Source organism: Apodemus sylvaticus, chromosome 5 (genome assembly GCF_947179515.1).
Source record: "Apodemus sylvaticus chromosome 5, mApoSyl1.1, whole genome shotgun sequence".
Taxonomy (NCBI): domain Eukaryota; kingdom Metazoa; phylum Chordata; class Mammalia; order Rodentia; family Muridae; genus Apodemus; species Apodemus sylvaticus.
The window spans coordinates 56397360-56421458 of record NC_067476.1 but is presented as its reverse complement, the minus strand read 5'-3'; the positions used below and the strand labels follow the sequence as shown (position 1 = coordinate 56421458).

General features: G+C 43.8%; 1 protein-coding gene across 1 annotated transcript in view; it reads left to right on the top strand.

The window, feature by feature from the left end:
• Positions 1-24099, top strand: part of Pde11a (phosphodiesterase 11A) — a 373525-nt gene that overhangs the window by 289099 nt on the left and 60327 nt on the right. The window contains exon 13 of the mRNA XM_052181167.1: positions 15768-15877. Coding sequence (XP_052037127.1) covers positions 15768-15877 — 110 coding nt within the window. The remainder of the gene's footprint in view (positions 1-15767; positions 15878-24099) is intronic.

The window sequence follows — 24099 nt, the reverse complement described above, 5'->3', positions numbered from 1 at the left end:
ATGGCAAGGATCAAAACAGAAGCCTGCTTGTTCCCATTTGCAGCAAGAAATGTCGGCCTGGTTTCTGCTAACACTGTTAAATAACCAAGAAGAATGTTTTCTGACTGAAAATGTTGGGTTTCCTGCAACTTCATAACAGAGACATGTATAGATATGTACACACATGTGAGTCTATATAAACATATTTACTATGCAATCAATAGACAGTGGGTTCTGGATTCTTACAACATAAATACAAATACCTCCTGTCTTTGTACCCTTAAAATCTGGACAAAATTGGGGCTCTGGGTGAAATGCATTTTCTTTTGATCCAAATGAACAAAGTTTATTCCTCCTCTTCATGAAAATCTTCACCCTGTGCTCTGCCCATTAAACATCTATCCAGCCTTTAAGGTACTGATCTAATGCCAGTTTTCCACAAAGTGCCACCCATATCCCAAAACGTCAGTAATTGCTTCCTCCTCCAGAGTGCCAGCATAGGACAGCTGTGTTGCTACTGTGTGTCTCAAGCTCCTAATCTCTCATTTCCTGCTAAGCCACCTGAGGACAGAGACAGTTCCTGATCCCTTCAACGGCATTCACCTATGTGTCCCCAGCCCCTGTACCTGAGCACAGATGCACTCTGCCATGCATTCAGTCAGTTCTCAACCGTGAATGATGGACTGGCTTCATCCCAGGTGTGCATATGAAGATGAGATGAAAAAGGAGTTACTTGTCCGTATGAATGTGTAGAGTCTATTGAGGCAGACCGACCTGGAGGGCCAGACTGGTCCTGCCTTCTACTGTGTATACCATTAGAGCTGAGAAGTTACCTACGGATGGAAAGTGCCCTGGCCCATGAGGCTTTCTTGGTCAGTTTCTTAGAAACAAAAACACCTTCATCTTGCTCAGTAGACAAGAAACTGTTTTCTGTGCATTGAGCTTTTGAGCCTGGTTCACCGAAGACAATGGCTTATTAACTAGTTGTCTTGGAAAACCTGAGGATTTGTGGAATTGTCAAAAATAAGCCAGCAGAAATATTGCTCAGAGAAAGGAAATGGAAGTGCTCTAGATATTATAGAAGTCAGGGGTGGAGGAAGTCTTCTGTAACAAGCCTCTAGGGAAGCAGGCATCTGGCAGCAGTGGTGGGGTCATGGTGCACCCACGGGTATAAAAGGATAAAATGCTGAGGTGTTACCAGTGAACGTTTTTTGTCATGCCAACTCTTAATACTTCTTAAGAAGCAGGGGAAAGCCGAGCTTGCCGGCTATGCCCCCTCTTAATTGGGGGCATCACTGTGCCAGAGTATTTTAAGGGCGCCATTACTTTTGTGCTTGCTCAGCAACTTGGGGAGCATCCCTGTTAGAAGAAGTCTGGGTTTTGTTTTTGCATTCATGCCGCTGCAAAAATAGAAGAGCTCACTGTTGTTCTCTGGGGGAGAAGATCAGGAGATCGCACACTGCAGGAAGGACTCTTGGAAAGATGTCAGTGGGTATTATTTTAGTCTCCGGCCCATGGAGCTACGCAGCTGCATCTGGAAGGGTCGTTACTTTCTGCTCATGACATTTTGCCAAAGTTACTGAAGGATCGTGGTGGGCTGGAGGGCCAACCTGTTTAACTCTTACGGGCATCTTCTCTAGATCCATCTTGGAAATGCTACGTAAGCAGGGTTTTTGTTTTTTTGTTTTTTTTAAATCAAGACAACAATTCTGGAGATAGCTTAGACTGCCTGATGCATGTAGACAGTGTTCACTTAATTCACCCATCAAATCTAGTTTCTAACCTGATCTCAGCCTGTAGCAAAGGACACCCACACTGTGTCCATGTGTGGGCACCAGAACTGCACGCACCCCTGAAGACCACTGGGGTCTTACACTATTTTGAGCTCTGTCTCCATTCTAGGGACCAAATATCTAATTCTGTCTAACAAGTTAGAACCCAAACCAAACTTTCCTATGGATTCTTTTCTTTTCTTTTTTTTTTTTTTCCTTTGCCCTTTTTGCAGGCAGTCTCATGTAGTCCAGTCCTTCAATGGCCTTAAACTAGCTATGTAGATGACAAGGCCCTTGAACTTCTGTTTTTAAAACAATGTTTTGATTCTTTCTGATAATTTCCAGCATACATACAATGTATTTTGATTATATTCACTTCTAACTCCTACCAAATATATTCGCCACATCCTCCGCCTCCTGACTTGGCATTATTTTTTTTTTTGAGAGTTGCATACATGAATACTGTATTTCATACTTTCTGCCTCTCCTTGTTCATCCCCCCTTCCTTGTCCCCTACTGCCTCTCAAATTCATGATCTCATCTTCTTTAATTGCATGATTGTTATTATACCATTAGTTACACAGCTTTCTGAGTCTGTTTGACGTTGTTAGCATGTGCATTTGTTTAGGGATTGGATAACGTACCAGGGAGCTCATCCCTGGAGAGGACTGAGCCTCCCTCCCTCCCTCGGAAGCCATTAATTGCCTCTAGCTCTTCACCTGGAAGAGGCCTTGTGGCATTTCCCTCCTCCACATTGGCATGTCAACTGGTGGTGTCATTATGCAGATCTGGGTTGGCAGCTATATTGTTGAGACTTCATGGGCGCAGGTTCCCAGTCAGATGTAGAAGACACAATCTCAGAGCAGGTATCTTGGTGCTCTGGCTCTTGACGTCTTTCTGCTCCGTCCCTGAAGATGTCCCCTGAGCCTTGGGTAAAGGAGTTGAGTTGTGGATGATTCGGCCGTGGCTGGGCATCCCACAGTCTGCTGTTTTCAGCATTTTGACCAGTTGTGGATTCTTGATCTGCAAGAAGCTTCAAAGGGAAGATTTGATGAGGAGCAAGAGCTATACCTGCAGGTGTAAGGATACATATGTATAATCCAGTTAGAAATTGTACAGTTTGGGGGGAAATGGCCATACTAGGTGCTTCTCTAGGGTCTTTGACCTTGCTAGCCATAGGTAGTTGGCTATGGCATAGCCTTGGCTACATTTACAGCACTCACAGCACTCGGCATGAGTCCCTCCTTTTGAGCAGGATGCAGATGCAAGCAGACAGCAGTTGCTTACCTCCGAGGTATCTGTCACTATGGCAACCTTCCCAGAACCCTTGACAGTCCTGGTCATTGTGTGGTTGGCAAGCGCAGCCTGTAGGTGGGCTGTTCACTGTTTTTCTGCTCTGCCAACTTGCAGTCTTTTCCGGTGCTGCAACAGCTGGTTTCCAGGGTGGAGGCTTCTGGTCAGTTCTAGCTTGAATCCTCCAACTACTGTATCTGATATATGCAGTGTCTCCAATAACAGGGCTTGCCTACAGGTTCTGAGAGGCAAGCAATAGCTACAGCGACGAGCTATGTTATTTTAGGAGTTTCTCTGACTCTCTTGATCAACAACTCCAGATAAAGTTTCCCCTGCCTGGCTGACATTAGGGATTTTGTTAGATAAAGTTCCTGAGAGAATATTATCACTCTAAGTGTCAACTTCATTTAAACTGGATAGATAATACACACAGACACACACACACACACACACACACACACACATACATGTTGCATGTATTTGGTATTTGTGCTTTAAGAAACATAAAAATAGCCAGGCGGTAGTGGCGCATGCCTGTAATCCCAGCACTCTGGGAGGCAGAGGCAGGCGGATTTCTGAGTTCGAGGCCAGCCTGGTCTACAGAGTGAGTTCCAGGACAGCCAGGGCTATGTAGAGAAACCCTGTCTCGAAAAAACCAAATCCAAAAAAAACAAAAAAAAAAAGAAAAAAAAGAAAAATAAAAAGAAAAAAAAGAAAGAAAAAGAAAGAAAAGAAAGAAACATAAAAATAATGTTTCCCTGTGACCTTTTCAAACACCCTTCATGCTGTGTACCCCTCCGCCCTCCCTCCCTCTCCCACTGTGTTTCTCTCTCTCTCCTCTTCCCAGCTAAACCCCCCATTTCCTCAAGTCTACGCAAATAGCATCTGTGTTCTACTATCTGCTCTCCAGAGCTCTGCCCCACCCCACAACCCGCTTTTACTTCCTCAATTTTGAGGTCATATTAGGCTGAACTTCTGATCATTTTGCCTCTGCTTCCCAAGTTACCACCAGCCAAGAGGAAGGAAGGAAGGAAGGAAGGAAGGAAGGAAGGAAGGAAGGAAGGAAGGAAGGAAGGGAGGGAGGGAGGGAGGGAGGGAGGGGGAGGGAGGGAGGGAGGGGGGGGAGGGAGGGAGGGGGGGAGGGAGGGAGGGAGGGGGGGAGGGAGGGAGGGAGGGGGGGAGGGAGGGAGGGAGGGGGGGGAGGGAGGGAGGGAGGGGGGATGGAGGGAGGGAGGGAGGAAGGAAGGAAGGAAGGAAGGAAGGAAGGAAGGAAGGAAGGAAGGAAGGAAGGAAGGAAGGAAGGAAGGAAGGAAGGATGGTTTTGACTATGGGAGAAAGCCCGATGTGTGCTGGAATTTCCTCTAGATGGCGCTCCAAGGCAAAGTTTCCCAACCAATGGGGGGGGAGGGAGGAAGGGGAAAGGCGGTGAGCGGTCAAACCTTGAGCAACCTTCCTTGAAAGTGCTTCTTCTGGGGCTTCAGACACAGGCCAGTGCAAAATAAATGTTTTCTTTAAAATATTCACCAACAAAGCCGATCTGTTGGAACAGAGCCCCTTCTATAAAGATGGGTCTGTTTTATGACTGTGGGTTAGCAGGAATAATCCTGTCTCCTCCGCGTGACTTGAAATTTGATTGTGCATTTTTCCTAACCCCATTGTCTGGAAGAAGGGGAAGGTGCGTCTTCGCTAAGCACAGCGGAGCACGTTGGACCCTCAAATTATGAATATTTGCACCATCTTCCCCGCTTTTATCTATGAAATTATTTCACACAGAGAAAATAAGACTATTGACTCAAAATGGAAATTAAAAGAAACAAAGGGGAACTTTACAAAACGAGCAATTTTATGTGAATGTGGATGGACATTTCGTTCACTGGGAACCCCATTGACTGTTTATTGATTTGTTCCATGCACCTCGTTGGAGATTTTTTAAAAATTGTGGAATCAAAGCTTCAAAGCTATCTTTTATTTGAAAAAGATACCTACATAGTTAAATTTTTCCCGAGCTTTGACTTCCTCTAATAAATATACTAGATAATGCTGCCATCAATCGTGGCTGAAACCTATATACTAATGGTATCTATACAAATTCCCATTATTTATGTAAGAAGAAAGAAATGCTAGCCCATTGTGCACATGTGTAATGAAACGTTGTGACCATGGCTCCTATACTGATACAGAAACATGTAAACCAGATACAGGAATGGAATGGACTCCCCCCCCCCTTTTTTTTCTCTTGTATTCTGTAGACTAAAAGGCATGCCTTGATGTCTGAGTTACAGGCATACTTTTTGTTTGCATTATAAATGGTGTGTAATCTCTGACGGGGGAACAGAAAGGGTCCTTAAGAGTCAGGATTCTTTCGTGTCCTATAAATAGACTCTTTATCACCTAGGGCATTGCCCTGTTTCCTGTAGGGCTCAATAAAGATTAATTGAATGAGCGAATTTAGCTTAGGGAAATATTATTTGAAGAACTATGTTGCTCAACGTCTGGGTTTTGGTTTTTTTCTTTTGTTTTGTTTTGTTTTTGTTTTTGTAAGCACTATAATGACGGACAACTTTCATTGCTCAAAATCTCGCTCTTATCGCATCACGCTAAGGTTCAGCTAGGGTTCATATAGGATATTATGATCTTGCAGAATTCGCTGGATATGAAAAGGGAAGAGCATGTGATCACATTAAAATTTATGGTGGCGCTGGCGGCATGGTGGGGAGCGGCAGTTAAACACTAATAATAACCGAGTGTCACGGCACACACATTGACACCTCCTGACATTTACTGGGGAATCCTAAATCTTCAGTGCGGAGGTAGTGTTCTTTAGTCCACCTTTGTGTTGTCAACAAGGTTATTTGGGGAGATAGCCACGCCATTTTATCAATAATTCAAACTGGAGAACAGAAGGGACATTTAGGGGGGAAAGTCTGTCCCAGCCTCAAGCTGGAGAGTCTCATGTGACTGACATTCTCAGATAAGTCCTGATCCTTGAGGTCAAAATCCCCCCCCCAAAAGGAATCTCTCTGGAATACATATTAAAACTCTTTGTTTTCCCCCTTGAGAAGGACAGAGCCAGCCAGTTGTTAAATAAAGCATTTCAGTAGCCAGAATCTGCACCCGGAGACAGAATCAAATTCCTTGTGACATTGGCGGATACAGTAAGTTCTGTGACCGGCTACACTGAAGGAAATGGTAATCATGTTTGAGGTCTCCAAAAAGCATTGTCCCTCGCACCACCTTGCCAGCATAATTAGTCACGCTTCCCTTAACAAAACTGCTCTATGTTCTATAGCTTTGCTATAATAATAAAATAAAATTTGCTCGTTGGAAAAAAAAACATTTAAATCTTCACGTAGTTGTAACGTAAACGTGTGGCAAATTTTGTATTTAGGGAAGGAGTAATGTTTAATGTTTCTGCAGAACATCGGCTATGGACATCATAAATTATCAATGGAATGGACCGGTTGGATACAGTGGTTCAGTCGCATTTAAGGCTCCTGCCCCTCAGTTATGTGAAATAGCTTTTAGTCTTATTCTCCCCACCTGCATTCCAGAGCCTTGATTAGGCTCCCCATGCTTCTAGCTGGTGTTCTCTTTATTCACATTTATTTTACAAAATTAAAAAAAAGGCAAGGCCACACGTAATTAAGAACCTGGTGCACTAATATCCAAACATGCAGCGGGGCAGAAGGATCGTCCAATCCGGTTCCTCTCACAGGAGAGTAACCTCCATAACTCACTTTAAGCATTGCCATTCGTGAGTTATAGGTCATTCCTCTCCTAGTGAAAATAAATTCTCCCGCACCATCAGCCTGCACTGGGTATTTTTCTTAGGACATGTAAATTGTAAAAGTGTACGGACACAATCGTGTCTGACATTACCAAGAAACTGTAAGCCCTTGCTCCTGGGTACAGGCTTATAAGGAAATGCATTCAGTTTGGAGGCTGGGGATATCTAGTTACAAATTAGGGTTCTTTAGGTTTTTGTATTCTGCGTGGGTTTATTCTTGAGGTTTTTATGGTGTTGGTAAACTGCTTAATCTGTCTCCTTGTGTTTTATGACGCCAGCCAAATCCTTCAGGTCAGAGAGACTCAGCAGTCATCCATCAAAGCTTCCATTTTCTGCACTGTTTGACTTCCTACTAGCACTTTCTTGGGACTGAAACCTGGCACCTAAGGGTGTTAAGTGAGGGACTTTAAAAAGTTTTAAAATTTCACGGGTCTCATATTTAACCCTGGTGGATTAAATAAAACTGGTAGCAAATAAAACTTGGGGTAAGCTTTGAAGAATCCCTGTATTCTTGAAATCCGCCATCTGGTGTCTTGGGATGTTTCAAGAGACCTGTCTTTCTGCACAATTAATATGCACCAAGTGATCTCTCTGTGTGCTTGCAAACCAGTGATATTATAGTGTGCTCACTCGTACTTTATCATAAATAAAATATAAACTGTATTTCTAAACATACCCCACCAAGCAAACTAAAGACACACGTTCTTAGTGTTAAAAGCTAGGGCTTTGGGAATCCAGGAGTTGTCTTCTTTTGCTTCTTTGCAAAATGCACGCAGTAGATGAGAAAGAAGTATGGCTCTGTTTATTATGCATCCAACCCTCAGTTTCCTTGATCATTTTTTCAAGTTTATTTCCCTTTTGATTGATGTATTATTCTTTTTTAAAATCTGAATTCTTTCTTTTTAATATTTTTAAAACCCTATTTATTTATGTATATGTGTGCTCCATTTGCACATGTACCTGCGTGCCAGAAAAGAGCATCAGATCCCAGCGTAGATGGTTGTGAGCCACCACGTGGTTGCTGGGAATCGAACTCAGGACCTCTGGAAGAGTAGTCAGTGCTCTTAACCACTGAGCTGTCTCTCCAGCCTGCGATGCTTTCTTAAGCCCTGCTATGGTACTTGGTTGGGAGTTTTCCTCATGCCACACTGTTCCTCTTTTTGCACATTTTATCAAAATGTAAAAGATGAAATATGTTGACTGATTTTTTTTTTTTATAAGACTACATCAGGACTTTCAGAGAATAAAAGAAAGTTGCCAGCCATCATAAGTAATTCCAGCATTCAGGAGGCTGAGGCGGTGGGGGGCAGGGGGAAGGATTGCTGTGAGTTCAAGGCCAGTCTGGGATTAGATAACAAAACCCTGTCCCCAACAAAAACAAACAAACAAAACAACAAAAAGAAAAACAAAATAACATTGACAGATGCCATAAATTCGTATTGAAATATTCTTGCAGACAAACCAAACAGTGTGTACAGATGGAAAAAGACTACAAACACAGACTCCACTGAAGTTAGGCTATGAGTGCCTGCCAGTCATTATTGTCTTCTATTTTTAATAATTTTATAGTTCCAAAGTATTTATATTATAGTGATAAATCTTAGAAGCAGTTAAAAATAACTTAATATAATAGATTAAATCAACCTGAAAATGTATCATTATTCTTTAAACATCTACTGAACACGAGAATTTTACAAGACACATCATCAAGTCTTGGTACTTCTCCTTTCTAAGACTTGCCTAGACAAGCATTTGCAACATTACTTGTACGCAAGAATCACCATTCACTCCAAACATACCTTGAGGTTTAGGTTCTGATACCAAGTATTGTCTGAAACCCCCAAATGTTGAAGAAAGTTGTTTGGGGATAAATTATAAAGTTCACCAGCCCTGAGAATCATTGCATGCTTAAATCAATATTTTATTAATGCCAAATAAATGCTTGGCTACATTTATCTTCAAAAGAAAAAAAAAACAAATGTTGTCAAAGCCATCCCCGTCAGTCAGATGATGCAGACAACTAGAATGGCATGGTGTGGTGCTGTGTGCTATGATAATGGAGAGGGTGTCATGTTGGGGCTGATGGCAGTCCCCTAAGAGCAGGGGACATCCTGGTCTCAAGGTAGTCTGACGTGGCTCTTCTTCAGCTGGAAACCCCCACCGAGGGGGTCTGGCCGCTGTGTGCCCATGGGATAGTTTGGTTTTCCCACCCCTTGAGGACTGTGATGACAACTGTTCTTTTCTGCTTGGTGTTTTCATTGCACACAGTCTCTGAACGTCAAAAAAAGGACCTCTTATTTAAAATGAAAGCCAACTGTGGCAATAATCTTTAATCTTACCTAGAAGCCCTGCTGGCTATCAAGAGAAGTCCACTGCTACTATAAAGCTCGAAAAAGAGATCCTCTGCCTAAAATCACTGACTGGAGTGTACCAAATAGTTTGACATTCACCAGCCTGCCCTTAGGGCTTGTACCAAGATGTTGCCACTGCTTCTTGAAGCAAAGAAGATAAGAATCCCAGTCTGAAGCATCTAGGACCTGCAATAAATGCAGCTAGAGCTCAAACGTGGTCCTTAATAGTTGTTTTTGTAACCACCCTTACTCTCCAGTGACTGAGATATGTAAGGACTGATTGGAGGTGCCCTTCCTATAGAGCCATGGGTCCCTGTTGGGAGGTCTCTGTCTTACAGATAGACTCCTGGCATTAGACGCAGGACCAGCCACCAACAGTGCTACTGCAGACGTTTAATTACCTTAGGGAATTTACAAAGTAACCTTCAGAGTACTTTGGGCTAAAGTAAGCCTAACAATGTAACAATTGAAGGCTCAGGATAGTGACTATCAGCACTTTGTGTACTAGAATTAAAACTTAAGAGGACCTACATGTTTCTTGCTAAGTGCTCGCCCACTGCTCCATTCACTGGACGTGTGAACTCAAGTCTGTAAATATCTCGGTTAGACCATGTTGGCGTGGACTAGGGCAGAACTTCCTGGAAGCAACCTGCCTTTCAAAAACGCTTAGACTAGCCCAGCGCTGCTTCTCTCATCTGTGAGAGAAGAAAGTGAAAGTGCTGAGCTGAGACCTCCCAGCTGGGATTATGGGACTGGGCGCCTTCTGGGCTGCATTCCTGACAAACATGGAACGCTTGATCTGCTCTCTCCAAAAGCAAAGATGGCCAGCACTGTCTGTCACGCTCTTCCATGATACAGAATCTCCACAGGGCCTCACTTCTCCCTTAGCCTAGGCTGGTGCAGATATTTACAAAATTCGTAAGTGAATGGATACTTTTCCAAATGTTCACTATTCAAACCTGGAGTAGTTTGGTCACAAAAAATATTTGCATTTTTTCATTCAACACATGCTATTTCGTTTTTATTACTTTTGATATGAAAATTTTAATTAACATATCCAAAACTTTTGAAATTAGTAATAAAATCTTTTTGTTTAAGAAAAAGCCCTGACAATATATAGGGTAAATAAATTTTGATGAATAAATGTTCTCTGTGGATTTTTTTAACACAAAGTGAAGCTTTTGGTTATTTGGCTACTGTCCTCCTGATGTGTAGCCAGTAGGCTTTCCCCTGTGCATGTACTAGCCATTTTATAAAAGTGGGCTATTTCATTTCTCCTGCCAGATCTTGGTTTTCTATGGAGCCTTATTTGTAACACGATGTGTGCTGTCAGGTTGATCTTGCTGCAGCTGAGACAAGGGTAGGCTAAAAATGTCAAATGACTCTGTAGTGCCAGCTAGTACTAGAATAGTAGACTTCATGGATAATCACATCTGAGTGACCCTGGAAAGCCCTATTACCTGCCATTTCCACCTAAAGCCTGCACATCCACCCCTGTTCACAATAGATGCTGGATTCACAAGCCAAGTTGTCTGGGCTCTAATTCCACCTCTGCTATTTTAGGTATGTTATCTATTAGATAGGTAGATAAGAAAAGTATCTACATAGAGATTCTTGTAAGGGTTTAGAAGAATGCTTGGCATATACTGAGCACTATGACGGTATTAATAATTGTTAGTATTTCCCCAAGCCTATTTTCTCAAACGTGCCAATTGCTTGATACACGGCAAGCACCTAGTAACAGCCATTCGTTAAAACAAAAAAACAAAAAAACAAAAAAACAACAACAAAAAAAAAACCAACTGTGCTCTACAGCGCCACCTAGGGCTGACACTACAGCTGTTGTATCTTGCAACTGTTTGAATTCAACAGACCACCCTGACCGGTGCTTTCTTTGTCTGTGATAGTCTGGCACTCACTGCTAGGCAGACTCGGTTTTAAATGGCTTGGATTTTATGTTAGCAAATGACAGAAACTTGTTGGTAGTCTAACTGAACATGAGAAGGAACCAAATCAATCTGGGGACTTTAAAGGTTTCTCTTTTGAATGTAGTAGGAGATAGTGGAAGAATTATCCCAGAAAACACGTCAGCCCCTTGAAAGCTGTCCATTTTGGAGGGCTGCCCAAAGGGCTGAAAACCTAAGGCTTTTCTTAGGTGAGTTGAGAACTGGATCTATGAACTGTCTCTTAGACATATTTATTGCTTGTATTTCTGATATACACCATGAGGGAATGCAAGTGAGAAGGTATATTAACACAGAGTCAATAAGACATAATAATTGAGGAAAGGCATAATTTTATTTGAAAAATAAAACAATAAGCTAGAGTCAGGAAACAAATACATCGAGACATTCCTCCCTCGCCCCTCTGTTTTCTTTTTGAAAGTATATTACCTTCGGCAGGCAGCTGACTCTGCTCACTCTGGGTAGATGGAGGTCTGAGTGCATGGGTCTGAAGGAAGATGGATGAGGGGGGAGGAGCAAATGGAAACTTAGTGGCAGGTGGACACGTTTCAGGCCTGATGATTCTCAGAAACCATTTACCAGGCAGCTTTAAATCACAGTCAAGAGCGAGGTGCTGCTCCAGTAACTCAAGTATCACAGTCGGGAGAGGTAAATATGCTTTGTGCGGCCGTGTGTCTGCCCAACTCCAAGGATTCTTTATTCCGAGGGTCCACAGATGAGCTCAGTAGCCTCCTTGGAGTGATATGAGGTTATCAGGTTTTATAGAAAGAGAGTTTGTGTATCTCATTAAGCTCTGAAAAGTATGCCGAGATAATGAAGCATTTTAGAGACATGATGAGTTTCAAGAGAAGGGGAAAATGAAAGGGTACTGTGTAAAATAATCCCCCAGCAGCAAAGGCAGGAGAGAGAGGAGAGAGAGGAGAGAGGGGAGAGAGGAGAGAGAGGAGAGGGAGGAGAGAGAGGGAGGAGGGAGAGGGAGGAGAGAGAGGGAGGAGGGACAGGGAGGAGGGACAGGGAGAGAAAGGGAGAGAGAGGGAGGGACAGGGAGGGACAGGGAGGGAGAGAGATAGGGAAAGAGAAAGAAAAGGAGAGGCACAGAGAGAGGGAGGGAGAGGGGCAGGGAGAGGGAGGGAGAGGGACAGAGAGAGGGAGGGAAAGGAGAGAGAGGGACAGGGAGAGGGAGGGAGAGGGAAAGGAGAGAGAGGGACAGGGAGAGGGAGGGAGAGGGAGAGAGGGCATGATAGTTTATAACACAGCAGCAAAGAACAAGGCCCAGCCCCTACGTTCAGGGCCAAGATGGAGGGAGAAAACTGTGCCTTCACCTGAGAACAATTTTCCTAGACCTGCCAAGCCTTGGTAACTAAAGACTTCAGGGACTACAAGATGGGGTATGGTAGGTTAAAGAATGAAACAGTAAGTCCCCAAGTCCCCATCGCCCCTCTACACTGGAGGAGATTTGTTCTTACCCTAACCTGTATGGGAACCAGAGTTCAGATGAAATGAAGCCCTATCTTTGAGAACACCAGACACAGGGCAGGATTCCTGGGGAGAATAGAGGCTCATGAGCGCCAGTGGCCCCGAGAGCGCAAAACCACCGCCCCTGACTCTGTCTCAGTGTTTATACCTAGGCAACAGGATGGGGATTACAGAGATGCACGAGCTTAGGTCTAGTGTTTGGGAATCTCCACCAAAAGGCCAGCCAGACATTTGGTCACCCCATGGCAAGGCCTGGCAACCCGCAGGGACCTGGCGTAGGGTGGGCTTCAGATCACTCCATTTCTAAGTGTGGACGTAGGAAAGAGTTCTGAGAGGACACAAAGCAAGGGACCGGCTCAGAGGGCGTGGGCAATTCAAAGGAGCAAAAGGAATTCTCAGGAATGTTATCAATTTCTTAAGAAAGGTAGGGAAAGAGATGATACATCTGGGGGAAGAATAGTAAAGTATTAGAAAAGAAGTGAAAATGGCTATAAATGTAAAACTCATGGAAAGGGAGAATAATCTGCACAAGAGATTGAAGAGAAAAAATCTGTAAAAATAATAGAATTAATATACAATAATTAACGGAGTTCTGCTCATATACAACAGGAAAAAATATTAGAGCCCTGGTGAACCAGCACAGCAAGGAAAGGCTGCCCACGCCTGGCCACTTGAATTCAAGTTACCATATCCACGTGGTGGAATAAGAGAACAGACTCCTGAAAGTGACCTCTTACATACATGTGTTCACCCCATACATGTACACACGTGTGAAAGTAATTTAAAATGTACTGAAGAAAAACAACAACCAAAAGACTCAAGGAATCATGTGCTGGAAAAACAGCTTGCAGATTAGATTTACAGTGTAAAATAAATGAAGAGGCACTCCCTGAACCAAGCACATCTTCACAGAATTGCTAAGCACTGGGAATGGAGAGGGCATTCAGAAGCAAGCAAACTAACACTCAGAATGTCAGGAATAAGACTGGCATGTTCTTCCCAAAAGCCAAGTGCTCAGCCAGCCGGTAAAAGTAGTTAGTCTTTTAGAACCCTGAGAGAAATTATTTTCCCCTAGAATTGTTGGGCAAACTAACAGATGAGTGTGAAGCTAGAATAAGTTCCCTGCCCCTGATCCCAACCATGCAAAGCCTCAGAACTGTCTGCCTTTCTTATAGGACCTGCAAAATGAGGCAGACATTGAGAAAAGGCATAAGGAGGCAAAAGATAAGAGGTCATCCCCCAGGGAGGAGACAACCAGACCTGACCAGCCCCAGACACAAAGGATCACAGAAGTGTGAGGCTTTTGATTCTCATCAAAATTATTTAATAGATTTTTACAAAGTCATGAAGACTATGGAAAGGCATAGCTGATTCCAAGAAATATGGACTCCGGGAAATGAACCTATTTAAGAAAATGGTTACAGTGTATCAGTTGGCTGGGCAGTGGGTAAGACAGGTGACCATGCAGAAAGCTCTGGGCATGGATTACATTGGGAATGGAAGGGAGGTTCAGGGACCATCCATCACCTCTCAGCCACCACCATACCATCAGTGCTTCAAGGAACTCTGGAAAGGATGCTAGGAAAATGCTCCCCAATGCCCTGCATTAGCTGTGAGCCTTGGGTGTAGGACCAGGCCTCTCTGTGACTCAGTTCCTCATTTGTAGCCAAGGATGAGAATAGCTATTACCTCATTAACTAAGCAAGTTAAGCAATTGAAAAGTCTTAGGAGAATTGCTAGCAGTATAGGATTGAGTGTATAAATATTTGGCAAATACTCAAGCACCAAGATGCATGTATATTGTGTATTGATATGGGGTGATGTCACCAAGTTACTTAAACAAGAGAATTTGCTTGCCTTTACAAATCAGGAGTTATGAACAGTGAGGGAGACTGCAGTCTTTCAGCTTTATGCTTCTGAGTATGGCTTTAGAAAACTATTAAAGTAATAAAATAACAAAAACTAATGTCTAACAAGTTTTAAAACGAAGGGTGCACACAAGCTTTGGCAAGGACCACTTCATAGTCTTGTACAAGTTTATTAACATTTTCATTTGTTGTATAAATGATGTCATGTGTGTTTCCAAACCTGGCCAGGCAACCAAGTAGGTTTTGAGAAATAAAATCGCCAATGCAGGAATCCGTCATTCAGTTATTTCTATACTAAAACCACAAATAATTTTTTTAAGAAAAAAAAAGTTTTCATTGCCCTAAAAGTCTTACAGGTATTAGCCCAAGATCTGAGTCGTGGAGAAGAAGAAGCTTACATGGAAAGTCATTTGAACCGCACTCCCCCCTCTTGCCCTCTGATAGAGAATTTAATAAGTAATGGACCAAGAGGCTTACAGTGTAAGGGGGAGGGGCAGCAAATGCTTCAGATGGAGAAGCCATGCAGGTCTTTCTCCCAAAGGCATGTTTCCTCTTCCAAACTAATGAAAGGGCCAGCTGGAGCTGGAGAACTGGTTCTGTTTCCCTGCCTGTAATGATACCCAACTGCTTCCAGGAGGAATTACAGCACAGCCATGTAGTCCACACAGCTACCAGGGTCAGAAACAAAGACTTCCAAACCGTGTTCCCTCCCCCTGACTCTCAGCCCTGAGTTGTCTAACCCTCAGTTTCTAGGACTTACCTGTATGCATTTTAACCTGTCCATCAGCCCGATATATAGTAAGGGATTTGGAAGATAATCCAAGACCAGCACCACACAGCAATCTGAGTACTTCTCTATTCCTCCATTTATTATAAAGCAAGGTTTCATTCTGTTTGCTGAGTAGCAGCTGGGGATTGGAGCTTTTCAGTTTTGAAAGTTCCTTCGGACCTTCCTACTTCTAAATGAAATGCTTATCCTACTGTGTGAAATGTCAAAACACACTTCCCTTGGGGTCTTTCCCAGACTGTCCCCGTGGAGACAGACAGTCCTCTCTAAAAAAAAGGGAATGAAACAGGCTGCACTTGGTCCTGATGCAACATCGAGCGAATCCCTCACCGTGGGGACCTTAGGCTGAGCAACTGACCACTCAACACACTGTCATCTAAGAGGGTGACAGCTAATCATTTCCTTAACTGATGTGGGCATGAAACCAAGCCGCTGACTGCTCAGCCTGCCTGCCCCTGGCACTGACTTGCCGTTGTTCCCTTCTTCCCAGACTGCTGGGTTTCAAGAGATTCTGACCGAGGTGGAAATTTTAGCGGTGATTGTGGGATGCCTGTGTCATGACCTCGACCACAGGGGAACCAACAATGCCTTCCAAGCTAAGTAAGTGTTCTAATTGTTGTGATTTTAATGCATTTGCCTTTCTGTTCGGAGCCAAAGGTGACGAGTGCTAAAGAGTAAAGCATTAATTTCTGGCATCAGAGGCCAAGGCCACGCAGGCCTGGGCACGCATGTCACGGGGCCCATCCATCTTTATAATTCCCCATTCTTCTTTTAATTGCAAATTTGCCCTTCGTGTCACGCTTGTTGATTTGGTCTGTCTCTGCTGACCTCAGTCAGAGAGCACAGTTGAGGCTCTCAAAGGCCTATTCTTCCCCTCTCAGCCTGTTTGCCTCCATCCCACGACAAGCTGCTTGGACCTGCTACTCTCAGATCTGGTTTTGAGATGATTAGAATAAAAACAGGCTCTGGAAGATTAATGAAGCAAAGATGGCTTTGCTTTTCCCATTCCTTGTCCCATGACAAGATGGAACAGACAAAGGAATCACATAAACACAGGGATGGGTAATCGACTGTTTGCCCTGCACATGAGTCACCTGGATAGACCAATCTGTCTGGTCAAGAAAGCCACTACTCGGTGGCTCACATGGTGGCAAGGGCCACAGGACTTAGGCATGTTAAAAATACAGTTCAGTCCCAGGGCTCTTGCAATGAGGTCACGTTTTAATGTTCTTTGAACTAGCCATCTGCTAAGATGCCCAGGGATTGTGGAGAGATGTTTCAGATGGGAAGGGAACAGCAAGATAGGCTTCTATAGAGAGATGGGATTAACTTTCAGATGATAGATTTCAAAGTTCTCAAAGAAGGTAGGTAGATCTCTTCTAGCTGAAATCCCAACAAACCACTGTGAGTCATTCCTTTTATGCCCGAACATCTCCTGAGTGAGACCTTGATGTCTTGGGCCCTTGGGTTTGATCTGGTCTGTCAGACTGTCTTGACTGAGAGTCCTCTCCATCCTTCATCCTACAGCTCACCGCTCCAAGCTTCCCTCCTCACTCAATACGCAGTAATCTGACAGCTCCTCAACCCTCTTAAGCCTTCATGGCGTTGAACCTGCAAAAATCCAGCCTTAGTTCAGTCTGACAATTCAATTTCTTGCTGCCCTGCCTGGACTTGTCAAAGCCCTGGGAGAAAAATATCACAGCTATGCGAGCGAGCTCGAGACACAACAGATATACACCTTCTCAAGCCGGCTGCACGCTCAGGACTCCACCACTGTAGGCTGCTCTTAGCAGCTATGAACCCCTGGTGTTCTCTCTGCCCAAGCTCCACAGCCTCCTCCTCACACCACTCTACAGATCACCTTGCCTCCTACTTCACTGAGAAAATTGAGGCCATCAATCGAGAACTCTCTCCATTTCCTGCCCTGCCACCCACACTTATCTATCCCTCCCGGTCCTTCCTTCTTTCCCTCCTATCTCAGTGAAAATGCCGGTCTTTTCCATCTCTGAAGCTAATCCCTCCAGCTCTTCTCTGGAGCCCTTCTCCATCAATCTCCCTCCTCTTTCCTGTATCTACGTCTCCCTGTCTATGGGTGCTGCATCTTATTAACATGAACAATTCTGCCCCATCTTGAAATATACACACCCTGCACGCATGCACGCACGCACGCACGCACGCACGCACCCACGTCCTTTTTAGTAACTGTTGTCTTCTTTCCTTCCTAGGCAAACTTCTTGGGAAAATGTCTGTGCTGTTGTCTCTGCTTCCTCTAACAACTTCTTTTGCACAGGGCTTTAGATCCCATCTCAGTGCCCCCATTTCCAAAGCTGTTGTGTTCTTTTTTTCACGCCCTCTGTTGCTGGCTGGGCTTATGTAGGCTGTGTTTTCTTACTGCCTCCTTCCTAAACTTCTCTTCAATTTTTCCTCAAAGATATTTATCTACCTTTGTTGCCTTCCTCCATAGTTTGCCTCGAGGCCCCTTGTGTCGCAGCTTGCTCTCCTGTTGTCTTGACTATTTGTGCAGGGGATCTGCCCACCCACGCCTGAGCACTAGCTGCGCTGCTCAGAGCCGTAATTCCCATGTGCTTCTCTCCAGATGCTTCTACCAACTGTGGGAAGGGCCTCCGACTTGAAGACCCTGAATCCTCCAGTTCTTAGTCTTCCCCTTTATCTGTGTCCCTCTTTCTCTTAGTCTCTATCCCAGGGAATGGATGAGTGATTGGCAGCCTCAGTGGCATCTCATCAGAGCCAACCCCTGTTCTGTAGTCTTGGAGGAACTTACGTTTCCTTGGATCTCTTCTGATGCTACAACAGAAAGCCCAGCTCTCTTGCACGTTCTTGGTAATCTGAAAAAATCCCTTCTCATGCACAAAAGTGTTCGTATCACCCTCCTGCTTCATCCTCGGGCCTTCTGTGACTTTTAGATATTCATATTCCTTAATGTAGCCTCTTAAGGCTACTTTAAATCAGACCCTGGTCCATCTCTCTGGCTTAGCACTGACTTACCCAGAAGGGACTTGCTCTCAGTGAGGCCCAGCCAGCTCCTTTCTGTCTGGTACCCTTCTGCTCCTCTCCCCACAGCTTCTCTGCACACATCACTTCCGGGGTCTTCCCGATGCACCCTGCCCTCATTACTGTGTCTTGCCTTCATAGTGCCCTGTCAGTGTCCTTACAAAAGCAGGCACCTTGCTCCATTTTGATTGCTAACTGTCTGATATATTCCCTCTTCCTCTTTAAGACCTGTAATCCAGCAGTGCCAGGCACACAAATAAACACACAGGAAATGTTTGCTGAAAGAGTGAATGGTAACTGGATGAATTGTATGTATTTTAATATACTTTCTCTGTATTTTTAAATAAACATGGCCTTTTACAGATACAGATGGTGAAGCATAGCCTTTAAATACATAGGTTTGATGCAGTGGCAAAGGCCTGAAGCCTGTTAATGTATACACCATGTGCTTCTTTTGACAATTTCTTACTTAAAGTTTGTTTAAATTTCCTTTTTCCCCCCAAAGATTCCTCTTTTCCATGCCAATGATATTCTGTCAGTGAATTTCCCTCTAGGACCCTCTTCCCAGACAGCTACCATGTCACCACTGACGCAAAAAGGAGAGCTAACCAGTTAGAATTGTATCTGCAAACCAAGAATAAAGTCCCCGTGTGTTCTTTTGAAGAGTGGCACAGCATCCCTGAATAGCTAGTCGGTGCATCGCACGGAATGGGGAGTTTCTGCTCAGCATTCGCCCCTCAGCGGATTAGACCAAGGATCCATACCTATTAAAAGCTGGACCACTAAGACACTGCTGAGCGTGCTCACGAATTGCATTGGTTAGTGGGAGAGAAATGAGCTGCAGCTCCCTGCCAACTTGAGGCTGCTGTTGGGAGAAGCTCTGATGACTGTATACCAAGTGGATGAGAGAAGTGAGAAGACCAGTCTATAGAAAGGAGTTGGGAAGGAAGATAACGGGAGAGAGGGAGGCCAAGAGGCGGCATGTAAGTGCAGAGAACATTTAAAAAAGAAATCAGACTCCAGCCCTGCCTCTTCCCGTTGCCTTTTCTGTCTGGGGTACTCAGTTGTTCTTCTGACTGAGTCAGGGTTCCTGTGTCACTTAAACAAGCCTTTTCCTGACCAAGCCGATTGTTCATTATTTTTTGTTTCTTGCAAATAGCAGTCCCTGAGACAAGGAAAATGGCAGTGTGTTAACTCTGCTAAGCCCTTGCCCACAAGTCTGTAGATAGCTCTGTCTCCATTTTGCAGCTTGTCCAAACTCCTCCACCAATGTGGTGTTGTGGCAGTTGGATCTGGGCTCCCCAGTTCCAAAAGCCACTCTTTAACCTTTGCACCCATGGTTCCTCTGACTTTGTGGCATCCCTCCTGGACTATTGATACTGAGATTTCCCTTCGTTGACCATCTTGCCAGATAAGCTTTAGAAAACTAAAATATATCCTGGCATCCAGCAACTCAAAATGTAGGCCTGTAACAACTGTGGACCTGTTAAACCTTTCTATCTCTCAGTGTTGTAATCTTGCAAAAATAGACGTGAATGTCCCCAAGGCTCAGGTCAGTTGTCCAGGGCCAAAGAACTTTCACAGGTATTAGGTAAATACTACACTATTTCCACCAGGCGTTTTTATATCCTCTGGTCCCTCTGCCAATTCTGCAAGTTCTAAGACAGCACAGAGCATCTCCTCAAACCGAGTTCTTCTCTTGCCCCCAATTTCCCAGCTTGTAGCTGTCCGTTGGCCCTGCTACTACTCAATGAAGTTAAGCTTCGATTTTCAACACTTACTGACAGTGTTAAGATTCCATTTGACAGTGAGAGCCAGAAGAGACTTTTGACACAACTGTTTAGTGATTAGAATAAGACTTCTTCCATTAATGTGCCATTGTTTAAAGGCCATAGGAGGAAATCGTAACATTTTGTCCTCCTCCATTCTTCACTAATAGAACATTTTCTGGGTTCAAGGCCTTGTGCTAGGCATTCTGGGAGAAGCAGGATGGGCAGAAGACAAATTCTTCTCTTAAACTATTCACAGCCTAATCCCAGCCATTCAGAAGATTTCAGCAACAGAACTTAAATGCTGCAACTATTATGTGGTGAAACACAAGCTACCTTTTTGTTGTCTATAAGACTGTTTTAAAAAAAAAACACAGGACACTTTTAGCAAGGGACAAATTACTATAAAATGCAAAATGCCTCTACAATAAAAAAAAGTACGACTTTAGCTAGAGCACAGTTTGATTTATACCCTTAGCCTTTCTGATAAGTGAACCTTTGCATTTTCATATTCTACCCTTAATTTTTAAGTATTGGAGAGCGTGCCGTGAATGATCAATCGGTAGCGAGGCCACCAATACCACAGGGCTCTAAAATTGCTCGTCTCTCTTTCCTCCAGGGACGGCACTGCCCACTCATCCCCCTCTCTATTACAGCTGCCCCTGATGATTAAATATCAGCACGGCCCAGCTTTGTGGTATATTCTCCTAGGAGATCCCTCCTATTCATTTCTAGCATAATCTCTTACACTCATTTCTTGGGAATGAAAACCCATCTTGTCGCTTTCGGCCAGGTCCCAGAAGTGAAATACTGGGGCACATTAATCTGCCCTGACAGCCTAATCCCTCTCCGCACCACCTCCCAGCAATTCCCAGCTTCCTAATTACCTTTCATAGTTTGCCTTTTTAAAGTCTCCTCAAAACCACGGCTGCACACCGACATTAGCTTTCCTTTCCTCGAAGAATATGCATCTCGAGGCTATGTGGAGGCTGCATGGACTTGGCGTGTCTGTGCCAAGCAATGGATGTAGAAACAGAGTTGTCCCTTTTATGCTCCAATCCGTTCCCCCTCTGTGTGCTGACAGTCTTAAAAATGAAAGCGTTCCATGTCCGCGCTGATCCAAGCAATCATGCATGTCAGGGATCTTCACATTTATAAAGCACCATGCTCCCTCTCTCCTTCTTCCCCTACACCATGCATGTACACACATATGCATATAAATGTATATATGATCATCTCTCTGCAGCTATGGGGTATGTGCCCAAAGCCAGTCATATGATAGATATATTTACCATAGACAATCAAAATGAACTGCAGAATTAAAGTCAGTCTTCTATGACTGATGGTGAGAATATATGCTTATACAGTGTTTTACGTGAAAGACATGAGCTGTTTAGTAAAAGCCTTATGATCAGTTAGGGCTCACAGGGCTGCTTGCCGTGCCCCTCCCTGTAGAACCACAGTGTATGTCTTTTACCTATCAATGCCACTGGGGAATCCTACAGTAAGTTTGAGCTTTTAAAGCCAGCATTTCTCTAACTTATTTGACACTGGAACCCTTTATACTTCATCCCTTCATATCTTTTTGGCATTTCAAAAAAGTTATGGTCTACAGAATGTTTATTGACAAAGTCCTGACAGATTTATCTTCTGCCATCATGTTTATTTTCTGTTTTATTTAAACTGGCGTTTGCTGCCGGTGATCCTAGGACATCCACAGTATGTGAGGACCTAAGAGCATGGCAGATAGAATTCCTGATGAGTCTTGGCTGGGAAAGAAAGCACTGAGAGATTTTAAAGTCTTAGAAATATTGGTAGGAACCGCATACAATAGTACAAGCCAGGAGTCCATTGTGGAATGTAAGTATTGCTTCAGTGGTTTTACTGACGTTCGTATCAGCTCCATTCTCTGGATGCTAAGATGGCTTCTTGCCTACAAGAATCTGAGTATTTTAGTACAGGACTGATTGAAGAAAGAATTCTACATAAATCTAGGAGAGTGTGCGCTTCCTGAAGGTAGGGCCCATGAATTATACATCTGTTTCACATTTCCGGAACCTGACAAAAAAAATGGCCATTGGTGCTTGTTGGCTACATTACTGATGGGTGCACACATGTATTCATGCATGCATGGATGGATGAATGAATTCCAGTGTCTTCCTGCACTGAAACCACATTAGCATGGCTCAGTTTCAAAATTTACATACCTTCTATATGGAACGAGAGCTGGAATTATAGGAAGGAACAAATGCAGAGTCGAGTGATAAGACCCTGAATGCCCTGATGGAGCACAGCCATTCTGAAACCACGGGGACAAGGGAAGGAGACACAGAGCAAAGGGAGCCGCAGATGCCTGGTATAAAGTGTCCTAATGTCCCTTTATCCATCCCGAACAAAGAAAACACAAGTGGCTTGTGAACATCTCATTTGTTTAATTTTTTATGGGGTCTGCTAAGCCAACAGGAATAAACAGGCATAAGATGTTCCTCCTCTTCCCAGCAACTCACGCCCATGACCGAAGAATACCAGAACGAGCCAGTTATCAGAAGTGAAGGAAGGGATTGGGGTTGAAACCTGTGGTTAACAGCTACGCCAGTAGAATTCTGAATTGAGCTTTGAAAGCTCCTTTCATGGGTGGCCAACAGCTTCATAAAAATAGAGCATCAAGTATCAAGAGTGTGTGTTATACTTCTCATTCTCCCGTTGGAATGAGAAGCTTACAAATTAGACTCAAACTAGACCTGGTACTAGATGTGTGATCTTATAGAAACCACGTCCCTTCTCTAAGCCTCTGTTTCTTTGGAGTAAAATGAGAAAATATTTCCTATTTTGTAGTTGCCATCACAACTCAATCGAGTCAGGCATTAAATACTGTGATTCCCCAGGACGTGGTAGGCACTTACTCATGATGGCTATTATTAGCCATAATGTGGTCATTATAAAATACACTGACACACACATCACTGGCAGCCTCCAGGTTTAACCATAATCTCTACGCACAACACCATGAGCAAGTAATTTTTAAGCACCTGCTCCATGCCAGGCACACAGAAGCTCAGCGTCTGAGTCAGTCATGTTGTGTGCATTTGTCATGGACATGCGTTCTACGTAAGACAAATGGCCACTGACCTTAAATGTTAACCCATCCGTAAGATTAGCCTGAACTTTGAACTTTGTTTCTTAGATGATGTAGCAAACTTGAGCAAGACTTTAGAAAATAACACACACTTGATTAAAATCCAACCCCCTCCGTTTTCAACCATCTTGATCACAAGTTCTCCTCAACCTAACCTTGCTCTTCTCCTAGCATGCAGTAGCTCTGAGTCTCTCCAAGAATCGTATGTCCTCTGTAGCCCTGAAACTGATGGTGGCCTTGGGTTGCCTCACACTCCAGCACAAGGCAGCTTGGGATGGAAATCGTTCTTGTGTGAGCCTTTCCTTCCCGCCAGCAGGACAGGCTACGAGCTGTCAAATCTCCAGCCTTTGCAAGTTAAAGACAAACCATCCTCTCAAGCCTGCAAACTTCCTACAGTATGCAAGCAAAGTCTTCCGGGACTTAATGTATCCTCAACTGAGCCCTAGCATGGCTATTTGATTCCCTGGGTCTCTCTGACCAAATCCTAATCCAAAGAAACACTTGAAGATGAACTGTTGGAACATTCTAAAATACTTTACTGAACTGGCATTATTGAGGGATAGACTGTTCTACTTAAGTGGGATTTATAGAGAGTACAGTAACCCCCTTAGGTATTGGTGAACTTTTTGTTCATTTAAAATGGAAATGTCTGTGTGTTTTAATTATCAATTAATAATTAATGTAGACTCCTATCCACTCCCTCTCCCTGGCACTGTGACAGGTACTTTCTGGCGTTTTATTGTAGTCTCATAAACAACAGATCAGGCAGCCAGTGCTGGCATGATTTTAGAGACAAAGAAACCGAGCCTTCAAGTCCAGTAACCTCCCAAGGCTTCTTACTGAAAGAAGAGCTGTGACATCAAGTCCAAGGAATTTTCTAGTCTTCTACACTGAGATCCGAGAGT